This window comes from Pelodiscus sinensis, chromosome 9 (genome assembly GCF_049634645.1).
Source record: "Pelodiscus sinensis isolate JC-2024 chromosome 9, ASM4963464v1, whole genome shotgun sequence".
In the NCBI taxonomy this organism is placed as follows: domain Eukaryota; kingdom Metazoa; phylum Chordata; order Testudines; family Trionychidae; genus Pelodiscus; species Pelodiscus sinensis.
The window spans coordinates 52255166-52272757 of NC_134719.1; the positions used below are offsets into that span (position 1 = coordinate 52255166).

The window sequence follows — 17592 nt, forward strand, 5'->3', positions numbered from 1 at the left end:
CAGCTATCTGAGGCCTGTGCTTAAAGGGACCCCCCGCCCCAAGACAGCAGGTTCTCAGGTTTCCCTGCTTGCTTGCCTACCTCCATGAGGGACAGCAAAGAATTTTGTCTCTGCGTGCTCTGGTTGCCCTCACTGAGGACATCATAGCACTCTGCAACATGGAGCCGGAACTGCCCCTGGGCACTCTGGTGCTTCTCTTGGACACGTTGCTGTGAGCGTGGCTGCACTTTCTGCAGGCTGCCATCTGGGAGGTCCACTGGGGGACTGTCAGTATCCAGGAGACCCTGCGGGAGTGCTTCCACCCTGAGGAGCACTAACAGTCTCCCTGGTCTGCCCTACTGGGAGCTTGTGCCTCATTCCTCCCTCGCATCCTTCCACTTACCCCCACCAGCCCCCTTTCCTGATGTCAAATAAAATACACATTTTTTCATAAACACAAACTCTTTATTTAACAAAACTGGAGGGGAGGGGGAATGAAACTCTGGTAAGACTGGGGAAAGACGGCAGGAGAGGGGAGGAGAGATGATGGGAGAGGGAATCCTGGGAGGAAGGAGCTAGAAGGGGGAAGCAAAGGGAAGAAGAGGGAGGGGAAGCTCATGGGTCAGGGGTGGGGGGGGTCTCACCGGACCAACTTGATTTTCATGTGAACCTGCTCCTGGGTTCGCATGTGGCCTTTGGTGGCCAGGCTGGCAGCTATCCTGCCATAGACGGCTGCATTCCTCCGTCTAGTGCAGACATCATAGACGTTGGGGGCAAACCCCCCCCAAAAAAGTTGAATAAGGTCCATCATCTCCGCCCTGGACCAGGAAGGCGCCTGCCTTCTCCGGGCCCTGGCAGGATCCTGGGAGCTGGCAGACTGCTCCTGGGGAGTGGTGGAGGGCTGCCTGGCACTGGCTTGCTGGCACATGTTTTGGGGCCACTGGGTCAGGGACAGTGACTGCTGGCTCTGGGCCAGCAGGCTTGGAGCTGGCACAGGCACTGTGGCCAGGGTCTGCTCCTTTAAGGGCTCCGGAGAGGGGAGGAGGGGAGAGAGTGGAGTGTTCTTTGTTGAGGCTGGAGTGGCCACCAGGGCACCCTGGGAAGGCTGGAGGCCCCCTATTTCAAAATAAGTGCTACACAGCACTTATTTAGAAATAGCTATTTCAAATTTGACGTTATTCCTCGTGGAATAAGGTTTACCAAATTTGAAATAAGCGCTCCGCTATTTTGAATTTATTTCAAAATAGTGGTTTGGCCGTGTAGATGCTAGGAAAGTAATTTGAAATAGGGACTGTGATTTCAAAATAACTTTGCTCTGTAGACATACTCTAATATACTATTAATTGTAATTTCCAGAAAAATGGGGTTAATACTGTAAAATCAAATTATTCCAGAGTGTACATCAGTGCTACTTTGTATTATAACATGAAAGAAACATTTAACTAGGGGGCTCACTTTGAGGGAGCTAGCTAACTAGCTCATCAACTCCCCACTTTCTTGCCACAAAACCCCCCTGCTCACTATGCTCACCAACTGCCCCTCCGGCCAGAGAGCCTGATGACATCATTCTGTTGCACAGCAGGAAAAACTGTTTATATAGAGAGAGAAATGAAAGGGCCAGATCCCCAGCTGCAGCCATTTCTACCGCCAGGGCCGGCTCTACAGAGAGAGGGACCGATTCCGGGGGCGGGGCCGCACAAGCACAGGGCCCTGAGCGGCACAGCACATGTGTTGCACACCGGAGGCACGATGCATGCCCTGTGCATCCCAGACATCATGACATATGCACTGCGCACCCACACATGCGCAGTGCCCCGGGAGTACGACGCATGCATGGCCCCGGGGCGCACGACGTATGCGCCGTGCACCCAGGGGCCCCGCACTAGTGTCATACTTCTGGCGCATGAGTCGCTACCCTGGGCGCGGGGCCCCCTCAGGCACGGGGCCCCACGCCAGGGAATCGGCTGCATCAGCCTAAGGCCGGCCCTGTATACTGCCTATCTAAAACTTTTTTTCTGGTTTGTTTTGTTGTGAACCATTTTATTTATTTATTTATTTATTTTATTTATTGGTATTGAATTATCATATTGTACCTACACATTGTGTTTTACATATTCTCCCTTTCACACAAATTTCTTCCCTATACCTCCAGATATTTGCACATCCTCGTAAGAACTCCCTCAAAGTGACTCCCTATCATCTTCTTCCTATAATTGGCTAAGATTCATGGCTAGGCTTTACTCTAAGAAGAAGCAATTGGACAGGAAGTGAAAGGCACTCTGGCTACATCTAGACTGCATTGATTTTTTGGGATGCCACCGGTATCCCGGAAAGGCAAGGCTGCCTGCAAGGAACACGTCCGCTTTTTTGGAAAAAATTTCGAAACAGCAGATGCATTCTTTCACCATCCCTGTAAACCTTGTTCTACAAGAAATAAGGGGTGGCTTAAAAGAGCACTTTATTTTGCATGTTGGCACCATGTAGACACACCAAATTTCGAAAGAGCCTCTTTCAAAAGTAAATCAGAAAAAGATACACAATTTGTGTACCTCTGGAACTGTGGAACTTATTTCAGGTCCCTTGTCTGCTCATGTCTCCAGGCAGAGTTCCTCTGATTAGTGACAGATTGTTTCATGGATGTTCTTGAAAACTGGTAGGTGCTATCCAGCGTTCTTGTTTGGCTTCTCCTGATTTTCAGTCTTTAATCTCACTCCTATTCCTGTTTTCCCTTTTGTTTTCTCCAGCAATCAGTTGTAGCCTGGCCTTAGTGCTTTGTCCTTCTTAATTGAGGGGATGATCCATTGTTTATGGGATGGGCTATATCCTCCTGTCTCAATACCATAAATAGCATGTATATTAATTTCAGTGCTATTACAGATCTAAGAGGAGAGAAACTTTAGTCTTGTTTCCAGGTAACACTGACATAAATCTACACTTAATTAAATGAGAAAGTACAGGTTCAGTATTTGGGGAAAAGGTGACCTTGTGTATAGTATTAAGTGCTAAAATACCTAACATTAATACAAGTTTGATTTCAATAACACAATTTGTTTCTGAATAACACTCTTCCCTTATCCCCACCCCCATTCACTTTTTTATTATATGGATTTGATCATATCCTGGCTATAGGACATGAGATTGTTCCTCTTACATGGGGTTGTGAATGGCAAAGTTTCTTGATCTCAACTCAATTACGCATCTGGTCAAAGGCCAAAGTTAATCAACCCGCAATATTTCTGTGTTGTGTTACTATACTGAATACAAAGGGAGATGACTACTAGACATTGCTGAAGAACATTTTAGAAAAGATAATTTGACTCACATTGGTGGGCCCAATTCTGCTCCTGTTGAAGTTAACAAGACTAGGACCATTTTATTGGAATGATATCTCATAGTATTTCCAGCTTTCCTGGAAGCAGAGCATACAGAACACGCATGAGAATGCCTGACACTGATCTGATACACCAGTATCAATCTTTTGTGCCCAATTCTCTTCTCACACTGCCATGGCATAGAGTTTCTTCTCACAGGAGAATTGGTTCCAGTAAGCACCCAGATGCAAAAGTAGCTACATCAAAAGTGTGCAATTTATTGTTAGGCATTTTCATTCAAAATGCCAGGAATATGTGGAAAGATTTTTCAATGTGATTTAAAATTATTACCTGAACATTCTGCTTAAAAGATTAAAGAATTCATAGGAATAATGCATTGATTTGTTACATCATCTTTTTCCCCATGAAGCAGATATGGAGAAGAAACTCACAAAGTATTTCCCCATCACAACACATAAAGCAGGTGCTTTCTGTGAGGGGGTTGATTTTTTTTTTTTTTTTTTTTTTTTTATCACAGGGCATGGTTTGGAGGTTTTTAATTTAACAATGTGGTAGGGCAGTTATGGCACTAATAGCATTTGTAGTGTTTGTAGTGTAGTTAGTTCCCACTGTATTCAACAGCACACCACACTTTGCTAACAATTAAAATCCAGCAAAATTGTTCTCGGTATTGGTTGGAATGTGATATTGAAGGGTTAGTTTATGGAAACGTTGGTTCTCATTGTTACTGTTTTATTCCCATTCTTGAGTAGTGCACAATGTGTGTGATGTTTTGGTGTTTATTTTCTGCTAACTATGACTGGCTTGTTAGCATCCTAAACTATCAGGCATATATATATTTTTTAGCTGGTCAAGTAAAATATTTTGATTAATCTTTATTTTCTATTTTGGGACATTTGAATGTAATATAACATTTAAGTGGAGATGCATTTGATGACTGCCTACTTAAAGGACACTATACTCAAATTATACATTAGCTGATAGTCTAGTACTGGGTGGGCAGTAAGTGGCCAGTGGACTGGATGTGGTTCACCTGGAAGGCCATCAGATGTTTTATTTCCATGCATGTCCACAGTTACAGCTGCTTGCATCTCTCTTTGGCTGCCCATTGCCATTCCCAACTAATGAGAACTGTGAGCAAGTAAATAAAGCATCTAACAACCTGCCAGGGACTAACCCTGGCTAACTGCAACTGGCCAATGGGCCACTTATTGCCTAATCTGGTATCATGTTCCACATATATCTAGGCACAGTAGTGATGCTATTGTGGGATATTGTGTTAATTCAGAGATCATTATAGTATTGAACTCTAATGGTTCATCAAGTGTGACAGTCTTTATATCTAAAACAGATGACTGTGTAACCATATTACTTTTTTCAGCTACTTCTATCATACAAGAGAAAGCTCTTTAACATGAGAGTAGAGGGCACAGTGACAGTGCAGAGCTGTGTTCATTAAATAAGCAGAAGAAGTATTTTCATATTGGAAATGGTATTGTACTTACCAGTTTTATATTGCAAGTTGAGCATAGAACATTCTTGTCACTTGTAAACAAATTGTGAAATTTGTGAAATTGCAGTCCTTTGCACAAAGACAGTGTTTCTTACAGAAGGAATGATAGCAATGTCAAAACATAGAAGAGATTATAATTATGTTGTCTTCTCTATTTTTCAGCATTAAGAAATGAAGTTTAAGCAGAAATATAAATACTTACTAGTAATGAAAGGCAAATTATAGTTCAGCATTGGGCTGGTAGGCAGAACTAACTTCCAGGCCATGTCCCTATCTGACGAAATCAACATGGCTCTATAAATGCTGATTTATACTAGCTGAGAATCAGGGCTTGCGCTTTTTTTTTAAAAAAGAACTAAAGGAGATATTTTAAAACAATACATAGTTAAACTTATTTGCCTACCACTTGTTTTTCCTACATTATCTTTTCATGTGCTCTTACGTTAGGAAACCTATGTGTTTGCATAAGAAAATGCAATACTGAAAACTTACCATTCTTAAACCTATATCATGCCAAAATATGAATGCCATTTCCATTCCCTATAACTAGAGCTGGCCTGGATTTTGTGACATAAAAAAATTCTATTCTCCCCATTTTACAGAACGGGAACTGAAATTAAGAGAAACAGAGGTTCAGGTTTTTAAAAGAATGTCAATAAGAACCCAGTGTGATTTCCAAAAGGTGCTTCTTAGCTAGGTACCTAATGCCTTTAAAGAACTGACCCTAAGTAACTTGCCCAAGGTGACACAAAGTCTGTGGAAGAACAAGGATTTGAATCCAAATATTCTATATCTAAGGCTAGTGCCTTAATCACTGAACCATCTATCTCTATTCCTCATCTGATTAAAACTGTGCACTGAAATGTTTGCAAGATCAGGTCCTATATTTGGGTATATGTAGGCCGGATTGTCATTTACATTAAGGCAATTTTTTTGTATTTATGTAATGTTCTGTTATTATATGATCAGCTTCTAGTCTTCATTGATAATGCAATTAAGTTTTATTTTAAAATGATACATTTTCCTGCAAAACGTAACTTATTTTGTGTCCAAAAATAACCATTGATACATAATTACAAAACATTGAATCTTGCCATTTTTCAGATGAATTCAAGTTCTTTATGAAAAGGCTGCCCATGAACTATTTCCTCAACACTTCTACCATAATGCATTTGTGGACAATGGATTCTAATTTTCAGCGTCGCTATGAGCAACTGGAAAACAACATGAAACAACTTTTCCTTAAGTCACAGAAAATTGTATACAAGCTCTTTAGCCTAAGTAAGAGGTGTCATAAACAGCCACTCATCAGCTTGCCACGGCAGAGGTAAGAAATGCTGTGAAAACCTGACACACACTCAGGACATTATTTTGAGACTGAAGCTTGTTTAAGAGTACAGATATGCAAATAAGTACACTATGTGGCCTTTATATCCACAAGAGCAAGACAATGCTTTTGAGTCTTCTAGTCTTTAATATTCTGTGCAGACCTTCCCAAATATAATGCCACAATGAGAAAAGTAAAACACAGACTACAACTGAGTATTTCTGTGTATTACTGGAATCCACAAACCAAAGTAACATGCAGCCCCAAATACACATTTCCACTGAAGTCAACTTCATCCCTCATTTAATCCATTCACTTCAGCAGAGTTATATTATTGGTGGATTTGACACACAGCCATCATAAAAAGTGAATATGGAACTATTTTAAGAACATCCCTCTCCCTTGTGTGACATTGGTGCATTCTGCATGCTGTTTGAGCTGGAGCTCTCCAGTGTCAAGATGTCACAACTTGAAATGGATGGTGGGGAAGAGTGGGTAACAAGTGTTGGGATAGGGGAGGTGCCAGTCCTGACTAGCAACACACAGTGAGAATGGTAATTCCTGAGGGTAAACTGGTACTAACATGTAAGTGAGTTGTGCATTCTTTGATTTTCATTCACATTATGTTAATGAGAAATAGCTGTGCTGAAATTAATGGAATGATACTGATGTGAAATTAGAAACAAATCTGTAAGAATAAGAATTGTTTTTCCCTGGGGTTAGCTGAAGACATGATGCCTGCTGCTAGCTCTGCAAGCATAATGGCCTCAATCCAATGCCTACAGAAGAACATGGAAAGATCTCCATGTTCTTTAATAGATATTGAAATGAACCCCACATATCTAGGCTTCTTGGAGCAGTTTGTTCCTCAGCAACAGTTATTACACATGGTATAGTGTTGTAGATGCTGCTCCTTTCAGCTCTACGCAATGGCTGTTGAACATGAGGATGAAGCTATTTCCTTCTGTCTTCCAGGGGAATAGTATCCAGCCTCTCACCATCTACTCCAGAAGCACAGACATCCACATTGTAGCTTCCTCTTGCTCAGGCTGCTGGGATAGGCTCTGAGTCTCTTTCTCCCACTTCCTAGTATACTCATTTAGGATACATGTTTTCTCCATTAGTAACCTTTTCGTTGTAACACTACATTTTTATTAATTTTTCTCTGTTGTTTAGAAAGCATTCCAGAAAGAAAGGGTACATAACACGCATGCAGATATGTTGGCTGGTTATGACTTTAAGCATGAATTTAAGGAATGATTCAGTTTGAGCCATGTGGGAAACAAGCTTTTATCAGCCACAGAGTGAGATACCTTAATAATAATAATAATAATAATAATAATTTTGTAATGTACCAGTAATGAGACACTACTTCTCATGTTTAAGGTTCTAGCTGATTAGGTGATAACTTAGAATTCAACTTTTTCCAGATTCAGTTGGCTGTTTTCCTAAGAATTTCCACAGAACCAATATGTTCTGGCTTGTTTTTTTTCCCCCACCTCCATTCTTTTTCTAGGTCTGCACCTAATGCCTCAGGAAGTCAATGGAAGGCTTGTATTTGATCAGGCCCTTATAACAAATCTTATTCAGGAACAGCCTATAATCTAGTCAGAGTCTATGTCTAATTCTATGTTCTAGTCTATGTCTTCTTGGTGCGGGAGGGCTTCCCAGGTCCTGTGTTTTGGGGACAGGGTGGCCTGACGGATTTCCGGGGGCCCACCTCCACACTCACCAGCTGTGGGAAACATAGAAGCAGAGCAACCCAGCTGCCTGCTTTGCTTTGCCATCTCCAAGCCAGGTCACTCTGCTTCACCACAGTGGTAGAAAGTAGAGAGTACTGGCCATAGCCCACTTCACTCTGCAGAGTGACATGGCTAGGAGCCGGGCCCGGGGGAGTGCAACGGGCTGGGGCCAGGTCACTCCACCTCCTGCTGGCATGGTGAGCGTAAGGGCAGCTTGACTCCTGCTGCCAGTTTGTGTTTCTTGGGGCAGAGATCTCTGATGAAAGAGGCAATGGAAGTGAGAGGGGGCGGAGCAAGCATGGAACTTCGGGACGGGGTAGAATTGGGGCAGTGCAACGCAGAGGTGGGGTGGAGCGGCAGGATTGGTGGCTGGGCTTAGGGTGGAAGGTTGGCTTGTCCCAGGTCTAGGACAACACTCAATCTAGTACAGATTTAAAAAAATGCAATGAAGTCATTCACTCACTGAACTCTGTCGATTAGAGGTGCCGATTCGGCCTCAACTGGAGTAATGTGTTCAGTTCTTGGTACCACATTCCAGGAAAAATATGAACAATTTGTAAAAAGTGATTAATGATCTAGAAAACATGAACTTTAAGGGAAGATTTTTAAAACTGTGTTTGTATAGTCTGGAAGAGAGAAGACTGAGAGCAGACATGATAACAATTTTAAAGTAAATAAAAGGAGGAGGCACACTTTTGACTCATATACAGCTTCCCATCCACTGTAGTACCCAAGTCCTTTTCTGCCAATCTGCTTCTTAGGCAGTCTTCCCAGCCTGTAACAGTACTTGGGATTCTTCCATCCCAAATACAGGACTCTACACTTGTCATTGTTGAACCTCATCAAATTTCTTTTGGTCCAACCCTCCAGTTTGTCTAGGTCACTCTGGATCCCGTCCCCGCACTCCAATTATCTACCTCTCCCCCTAGCTTAGTGACATCTGAAAACTTGCTGAGGGTGCAATTCATCCCCTCATCCAAGTCATTAATAAAAATGTTGAACAAAACTGGCCCCAGCACTGACTCTTGAGGCACTCTGCTTGATACTGAGCGTCAGCCAGACATTGAGTCATTAATCACTACCTGTTGAGCCCAACAATCTACCCAGCTTTCAATTCACCTTACAGTCCATTTATCCAATCTATACTACTTTAACTTACTGGCAAGAATACTGTGTGAGACCGTATCAAAAGCCTTGCTAAAATCAAGGTATATCACGTCCACCATCTTCCCCATATCTACAGAGCCAATTACCTTGTCTTAGAAGGCAATCAGGTTGGTCAGGCATAATTTGCCCTTGATGAATCCATGTTGACTATTGCTGAACCCTTTCCTCTCTTCCAAGTGCTTCAAAATGGATTCCTTGAGGATCCCCTCCATGATTTTTCTGGGGAGTGAGGTGAGGCTGACAGGTCTGTAATTCCCCGAATTGTCCTTCTTCCCTTTTTTGGAGATGGGCACTACATTTGCCTTTTTCCAATTGTCTGGGACCTCCATGAGTTTTCAAAGATAATGGCCAATGGCTCTGCAATCATATCAGCCAACTCCCTCAGCACCCTCAGATGCATTAGATCCAACCCCATGGATTCATGTATGTCCAACTTCTCTAAATAGTTCTTAACCTGTTCTTTCTCCACTGAGAGCTGCCCACCTCCTTCCAATACTGCGTTGCCAAGTGCAGTAGTCTCGGCGCTAACCTTGTGTGGACAGAGGCAAAAAAGCATTGAATACTTCAGCTTTTCCCACATCACCTATGTTATCTCTCTCATCCAATAAAGGTCTCACACCTTCCCTGACCACCTTATTGCTAATATGCCTGTAGAAACTTTTCTTGTTACCTTTCACATCCCTTGCTAGCTGCAATAACATTTGCACTTTGGCCTTCCAGAGGATTACACCCTTGCATACTCAAGCAATATATTTATACTCCTCCTTAGTCATCAGTCCAATTTTCCACTTCTTGTAAGCTTTCTTTTTGTGTTTAAGCTCATCAAGGATTTCACTGTTAAGCCAAGCCTACCATAGTTGCTTTTTTTAAATTTTTTTTTAAACTGCACATCGGGATGGTTTTTTCCTGTGTTTTTAATAACGCTTCTTTAAAATACAGCCAGCTCTCCTGGACTCCTTTCCCCTTCATGTTAGGAGGGATCCTGATCATAAGTTCTCTGAAGGAGTCAGAGTCTGCTTTTCTGAAGTCCAGTGGCTGTATTTTGCTGCTCTCCTTTCTTCCTTTGGTCAGGATCCTGAACTCGACCAACTCATGATCACTGCTGCCCAGGTTACCACCCACATCTACTTCCCCTACTAAATCCTCCCTGTTTGTGAGCAGCAGGTCAAGCTGCACATGGTCCATGGTTTGTTAATTGAAGTTAATTAACAAGTTAATTGAAATTGATTCCTCTTCCCTGAAGCTCTTGATTGAAGCAAAGAATCAAGCCATTTAAAGTAATTCCATCCCTTGATTTTAAAGACTTCAAACCCAAATAGCTTCATATGTGTTTTCCCAACATTATTAACCAAAATTAATTCATTGACTCTTGAGCCATAGAAACCATCTTTTCACAATTTATAATCTGCATAATACAAATAGAACAGATTAGAATAAGATAAAACTAACAATCCTCATGCTTCTGTATCCTGCCACAACTGTTTTGGCACACATTAGTGGGGAAATCCCATTTTCAATTTTTTTTCCCAATTCTGGATGTCCTAAATGTTAAGATTTTACTTACATAAAAAGGGGTATTATTTCAATGTCTAAGTCAATGATGCAGTCATTAGAATTGTACCAAAATGTACCATACAAGTCAAAATGGTTTGCTTTTTAGGCAATGTTTAGGTGTCATTTATTGTGACATTTAAAATTCTTCTGTCAGTAAAAAAGCGTTCTTTGTATTAGTGAAGGTTTCAGACTAATTTCAGCATCAGAACTTCTTTTAGGAATAAATATTGAGAATCAAGTAGTAACATCTGACTTGCCAGACTGGATCAGACCCCCTGTGTTTCTGGTACATTCTTCTATAACCATTGGTGGCCAGTCCCAGATACTTCCAAGGAAGATATAAGAACCATGCAGTAGTCAGGTGTGGGATAATTTACTCTTTTACCCAAATTGTTCCATCTTGTATTCCACTTCTTGAGATAAAGGGGCAGAGTAAAGTTCATTTTCTGCCAACAGAAGTTTGTTTTATTGTGTTGCCATGACTTACTTGTGATATGTTATTTGGAAGTTAATAAAAAGCTATTACCACTGTATGTAACAGTCACAAGCATTTGTAAGGTGGACATTATCCAAATCATTCCCAGAATGAAAAGAAAAAGTTACAGTTTTAAAAGAAAATATCTTAATTTTCTGTGAAATAATGTTACATAATGAGGTACCCGCTGCATGAGCTTCAGGGTCTGCTGTTTCAAATGGGTCAAGGGTGGCCACTAAAATGTTTTCATACATTAACAATTACATGTCCCTAAAGAATCAGATGACTTCATATACTCATTCCCTGTATTTTCTTTGCTTGACCAGCCACCATGGCCTGCATTAGTTGGAATTCCACGAAGTGGCCAGCTCTTGCTTTAGTTGATAATAACAGAAAGATACAGCAAGGCTGTAGATAGCAAAATACGTTCTATCTAAAAAGACTTGGCCAGAGAGTTTCTTTGTGAAATCATCATGGCTACATCTAGACTGGCATGATTTTCCGCAAATGCTTTTAACGGAAAAGTTTTAACGGAAAACAGCATCTAGATTGGCATGGATGCTTTTCCGCAAAAGCACTTTTTGCAGAAAAGCGGCCATGCAAATCCAGACGCGCTTTTGCGCAAAAAAACCCCAATCGTCATTTTCGCGATAGGGGCTTTTTTGCACAAAACAAATCTGAGCTGTCTACACTGGCCTTTTTGCACAAAAGCTTTTGCGCAAAAGGACTTTTGCCCGAATGGGAGCAGCATAGTATTTCTGCAAGAAGCACTGATTTCTTATATGAGATCGTCAGTGTTCTTGCGGAAATTCAAGCAGCCAGTGTAGACAGCTGGCAAGTTTTTCCGCAAAAGCAATTGCTTTTGCGGAAAAACTTGCCAGTCTAGACACAGCCCATATGTAAAGAAGGATCGTGAATTGAGAAAGAGTATTGAAGTGTCATGTATATGGAAGCTTTTAATTCTTATACATATTGGGTGTAGCAACATCTTTCACAAATAAGATGAAATGTACAAAGGGGACCAACTAGAGCACAGGTTCTGCACCTTCTTGAATTTTAGGAACCTGATCCTACTTTTATTGTTTTGGATGCTCTCCGGGGACTGCAGCTGAACCTGAATGATGGGATTGTTGCAAATTTAACATTGTGCTAATGTGGCCGGTATTTAATGTCCTTATTTTACAAGGGAAAAATGGCTCATATTTTTAAATACATACAACAGGACACTGAGGTTCACACTTTGCTGAGTTGAAAGGTCATATTTTTGTTACTCCTTTTGTCCTTCTGGATTGTCAGAGCAGCAACTCCTCCTTTTATGGTGTACTAGCTATATTCTGGGCACCTGCAAATCACAGGAACACGAGACCCTCATCCTAGTTGTTTCTTGGAATGAACAGGATGATGACATTATTTCTGTCAACATCAATGAGAGAATACAGTGATCCCTGTCAAAGAGTATGGTCTGACATAGGAAGAGTTAAAAAGACTATTTTTAAAAATATGTTCATGTCCACATTATGGCTGTGGTTTCCAAAGATAAGGGATTTGGTGTCCATTCCCTATGTAACATTGGAGACCAAAGTCACATATACCTTTAGAAAAATCTGGATAGAAATTCAAACTGAAGTACTTGTTTGTATTATTTATAGGGATTCCATGGCTAGCAAATCATTTGTTTGAGTGGATGCATGTGGTACAGAATATTACAGCATGGACACTCGTGCACTAACATAATTTGTATGCAGTTTTAAAAAAATCTAATGAAAAGCCATCATTTTATGCCAAATCAAAATTGCACAATAAATAAATGAAATATAAAAAAGGACCAGTGAAAATACAGCGGTAAAATATCAGACTAGATTATAACTTTGCCACATTAGCAAAATGGAAATCTATTGCAACAAATTGCAATGCACAATTAAACAACATGAACAAATATTAATTTTAGTTTTAAAAATATTTGTATAACATTTACACACAGAAGCACACACCTTTGGTAGAACATCAGTATTGGAATTTTTTGAAGTCAGTGTTTAATCTTACGCTATAATTTGTGACAGCACCTATTGGGCCTGATCCTCACCTATTGCAAATAGTAACTGAGAGGATCTAGGCCAATTTACACGAGCTGAGGATCCATCACAGTGTCATATTAGGAACAAAACTCTAGTCCATTATCAGAGATGGAGCGTTTAACTTTGTCACATCATTCACTACACCACTCGGTGCCTTTGGGTTACAGAATTCTTCCCAGAGCTCTCCAGAATGCAGTGGAACTTGCACACACTGAAGTTTACGCCTTCCCCTGGCACCCAATAGTCATATAAATTCCTATGTAAGGAGGAAAACCCATGCAACTGCCTTCTTACCATTTCATTCGGCTCCATTTTGGATGTTTATATCTCAGCAGTATTACACAAGGAGCAGAGTTTGAGTCTCAGAGAACACAAAGACTCTAGACTACAAGATAATGTCAAATCTAATATGGTCAATTTCCTACCACCCTAATTTGCAAAGTCAAAGATCTGAGTCCCTGCTGCAGGGAAGAATCAAATATAGTCCAAAATAGTGCATTCCCATTATGGAGCCTTCCATCAACTCAGAAAGTGAGGCACCATGGGCAACTTTGCATTCTGGGCTATGCTCATGATTTCTGCAGGGTCCAAAACTCTGTAGCAGGTGTTTAGGGGTACATGTCACTAGCATTCCATAAGGCTCTTGTTTAGTTCCCCTCCCTGTATATGAGATAAAGGGGAGGCAGTGTGCTTGTGCCTTTTGGTGCCCCGGTTGTCTGTACAGATGCCATAGCAGCAGGAGCATGGAGCTCGGTTGGCATGAAAACATTGTCATCCTCATGTGTGTCGTGGTGTGCCTCATGGCACTGTACTTTGACAAAGTACACATGTTGCTCCTCCAGGAAGAGAACAAAGACAAAGCCTAGCATGGCATGAAGGTGTTGCTCAGGCAAGGCCTGGTGCTCATGCTAGCATACCTGCCAGTCAATCCTCTGGACACAGTGCAATGACAGTTCTGGCATTGTGAGACAAAGTTAGACTGGTGGGACTGCATTGTGATGCAGGCATGGGATGATCAGCATTGGCCTTGTTTCTAGAATGGCCTGAATGGATTTCCCGTGCCCTGAGGCACCAGAATACCCTAATGAGACCTGCTCTGACCATGGAGAAGCACGTGGCTGCTTATGGAAGCTTATCATGCCAGACAGCTACCAGTCAGTCCGGAATCAGTTCCTAGTGGGGAAATCTACAGTGGGAGCTGTTGCCATACAAGTAGCCAAGGCTATCAATAACATTCTGCTATGGAGGATGGTAACTCTGGGAAATGTGGACACCATAGTGGATGGCTTTGCCACAATGAGCTTTCCTAACTGCAGTGATGCCACATACATCCCCATCTTGTCCCCTGAACACCTTGCCATGGAGTGCATCAATGGCAAGGGGCACTTCTCCATGGTGCTGCAGATGCTCGTGGCTCACAAGGATCACTTCATTGACATCAACGTGGGATGGCCAGGAACACCCAAATCTTTTGGAACTCTTGCCTCGTCTTCAGAGAGGTGAACATGACAATAGTGGTCCTTTGCAACTCAGCCTACTCCTTGCTGCAGTGGCTCATGAAGCCTATACACGCAGCCTGGACCCCAGCAAAGCAGAGTTCAAGAACAGGCTGAGCAGGTACAGAATGGTTAAGTAATGTGCCTATGCACATTTATATAGGAGGTTCAGGAGTATTTTGACTCACCTGGACCAGAATGAATGCAACTTTCCCTTTGTGGTGGCAGTGTGCTGTGTGCTCCATAATCTGTGTGAGAGCAAGGGGGAAAATTTTCTGGCAGGGTGGGGCCTGAGGCAGAGCACCTAGTCAGAGTTTGAGCAGTCGGACACCACTTCAAGCAGGAGAGCATAGCAAGGGCCAGGGCAAATCAGAAAGGCCTTGAAAGACAGTTTTATGCAAGGCTTCTTGTGAGACTCTGCCATGTGGCGCTCCACAAAGTGCTCTGTATTCTCTATGTTTCTCTTTAATCCCCCAAAACCAATAAAGAGACCATTGTTCAATGAACATTGGAATTTATTATGGGACAACAACAGGGAAATGGAAGAACTGGGAAACAAATAAAGAAGGGGGCTTGGGAATGCCTTCTGCCTCCTGAAGGCCTGGATGGTCTGGCTTTCCTTGAGTTCCCTCCTCTCCCCCCACACCATGTGCTAGGGCCCCAGCAGCCCCTCGGCTCTGGGGCAGAAACCATGGGGATGGTGGAGGAGGGACCAGCGAGGTATCATCAGGGCTGGCAAGTTTCTGAGGGGAAACTCTCTCCAGACATGACACCATTCACTCCATCACAGCTGTCATTCCATCTCATGCTGTCTCACAATCTGCTCCCTGGCAGCTCTCCTCCCCTGATGCTCTGTGATCTGGTCCTGCCCCTTTGCCTGCATCTCTGCCAGGAGAGAGTCCATGCAGTCCATCTGCTCCCTCATGCATTTTCACCTGCAGATCCAAGCCAGGCGGGCAGATGCTGGAAGGCAGGAGTTTGCACCGAGCTGACTGCTGGTCCAGCTGCAAAGAAAAGTTATAGGGCAGACATTACAGCAGGCACATTGTGTTAAGCCTACCCTAATGTGTTAGCATACACCTTTTACTTTATTCAGGATGTTTGTAGAACTGGATGTATAATAAAACCTAATGATATATTGTTCAGAAGATCATTAAAATGAAGGAAAAAATCAAATGAGTGTTGCTTTAGACCACGGCTACTAAACTTTGGAAGCTCTGGGGCCACAATGATACTCACAGCACTTGCCGAGGGCCCCAACTTAAGTGTGGTTGCATATACATTGAAATATATATACAAATATATGCAAATAGCATTTCATACTGACAGATATGAATGCAAAGCTTAAGGCAAGACTACACAACACGCAGGCCCCATTTAAGTCAGTTCTAAGTCAGTTCTGCTGATATTAATATAATGCAATATTTACCTGATTTCCACTCATATGACAGCACTTTTAATGAGCAATGACTGTCCAGAAATTTAACTACTAAAACACATATCAACGGAAGACCATTATATTGATTCCTTTTTTGTTTTGGCTCCCACCCGCGAGCCACAAACAAATGGGCTGTGGGTTGAGTAGCCCTGCTTTAGACCAAGATAATACAAGTAAGCAAGTGCCCTCTTCATTGAATGAACTGGGACTGAGGTAGGGTGACCAGATAGCAAGTGTGATAAATTGAGACAGGGAGGAAAATAATAGGTATCCTAAATATCAGGATTGTCCTTATAAAATTGTAACGTCTGGTCACTCTAGATTGAGCTTCATCTAGTGCTGCTTTAGAAGCTAATCTAGAAAGCAAATATGTTAAATGTTAACATGTTTTTATTAGCAGAGTCCCCTGTTTCTAGAACAGAACACATACAAAATACAAATTGCCCTAGGAATGAAGTAGAATGTATCTAAATTACACATCACTTTGAATCACAAACAATAAAAAGCCTTTTTTGATCCACTTCATTAAGATATTTCATGTGGGAATTAAAATGGGTTTGCAGGTTTAAAAGATAAAGGAGAACTTTCAATAGAAATCAAAGTTACCTTTCTCACACACCAGGTTACATTAGAAAGCTTCATGCATACTAAGTTAAAAGAATCTAAGATAAAATGAAGGTCAGTTTGGCTGTGTGTGGCTTTTTTTAAACTCAATAGGAAGTCCCCAAGGAAACAAATTTGTGAGCTTTGATGTGATACTTTTAATTGGACTGGAGATTAGAGTTATTTTAAAAAGATGTGTCATATATACAAACATAATACATAGATTGCATCTGGCAAAGTGGATTTTTGCCCATGAAAATGTATGCCCAAATAAATCTATTAGTCTTTAAGGTGCCACAGGACTCCTCACAGTCTTAGCTAGTATAAACTAGCATGCCTCTGTTGACTTCAATATAGTAATGCTTTTTTTCAACTAAGAATTTGGCCTCCTATCACTTAAACAGGATTTATGTACTTCTTTGTGATCACCTGCCAGGCACACTCCAGATTTGTCAACTTTTTTTAGCTAAAAATCCTATAACCCAGTGATTGGGTATAGCTAAACTTAAATTCTCAAGATTTTAGATGCATATACACTCTGGCCAGCTCTAGGAAGAAACGTATATAATTTCTGTCAATTTTAAACATTTTTAATGGTAACTATAAACTATTACACACTAAAATGACTGAAATCTGACAAAAAAAACCTGATGATCTTTCGGTGGCCACTGATGGAGAGATTTTGGGATACTTTTCCATAGTCAGTGGTTATCAGAAACATTGCAGTGCTAAGTTTGGTATGATTCTTTTTCTAAAAATGATCTATTTCTTGGAGCATTCTTAGAAAAAGTATGCAACTCAGTCTATGTGAATATTATTCCAGTTATTCACGTAGCTGGAGTCAACATACCTGAGGTTGACTTACTCTGGGTCTGGGTTGACTGGAGAGTC

The 17592-nt window shown here is 41.6% G+C and overlaps 1 protein-coding gene across 4 annotated transcripts in view; it reads left to right on the plus strand.

The window, feature by feature from the left end:
* Positions 1–17592, plus strand: part of BRINP3 (BMP/retinoic acid inducible neural specific 3) — a 416465-nt gene that overhangs the window by 328128 nt on the left and 70745 nt on the right. For all 4 annotated transcript variants that reach the window (XM_075936746.1, XM_006127774.4, XM_075936748.1 and 1 more), the window contains one exon: positions 5929–6151. In XM_075936746.1, coding sequence (XP_075792861.1) covers positions 5929–6151 — 223 coding nt within the window. The remainder of the gene's footprint in view (positions 1–5928; positions 6152–17592) is intronic.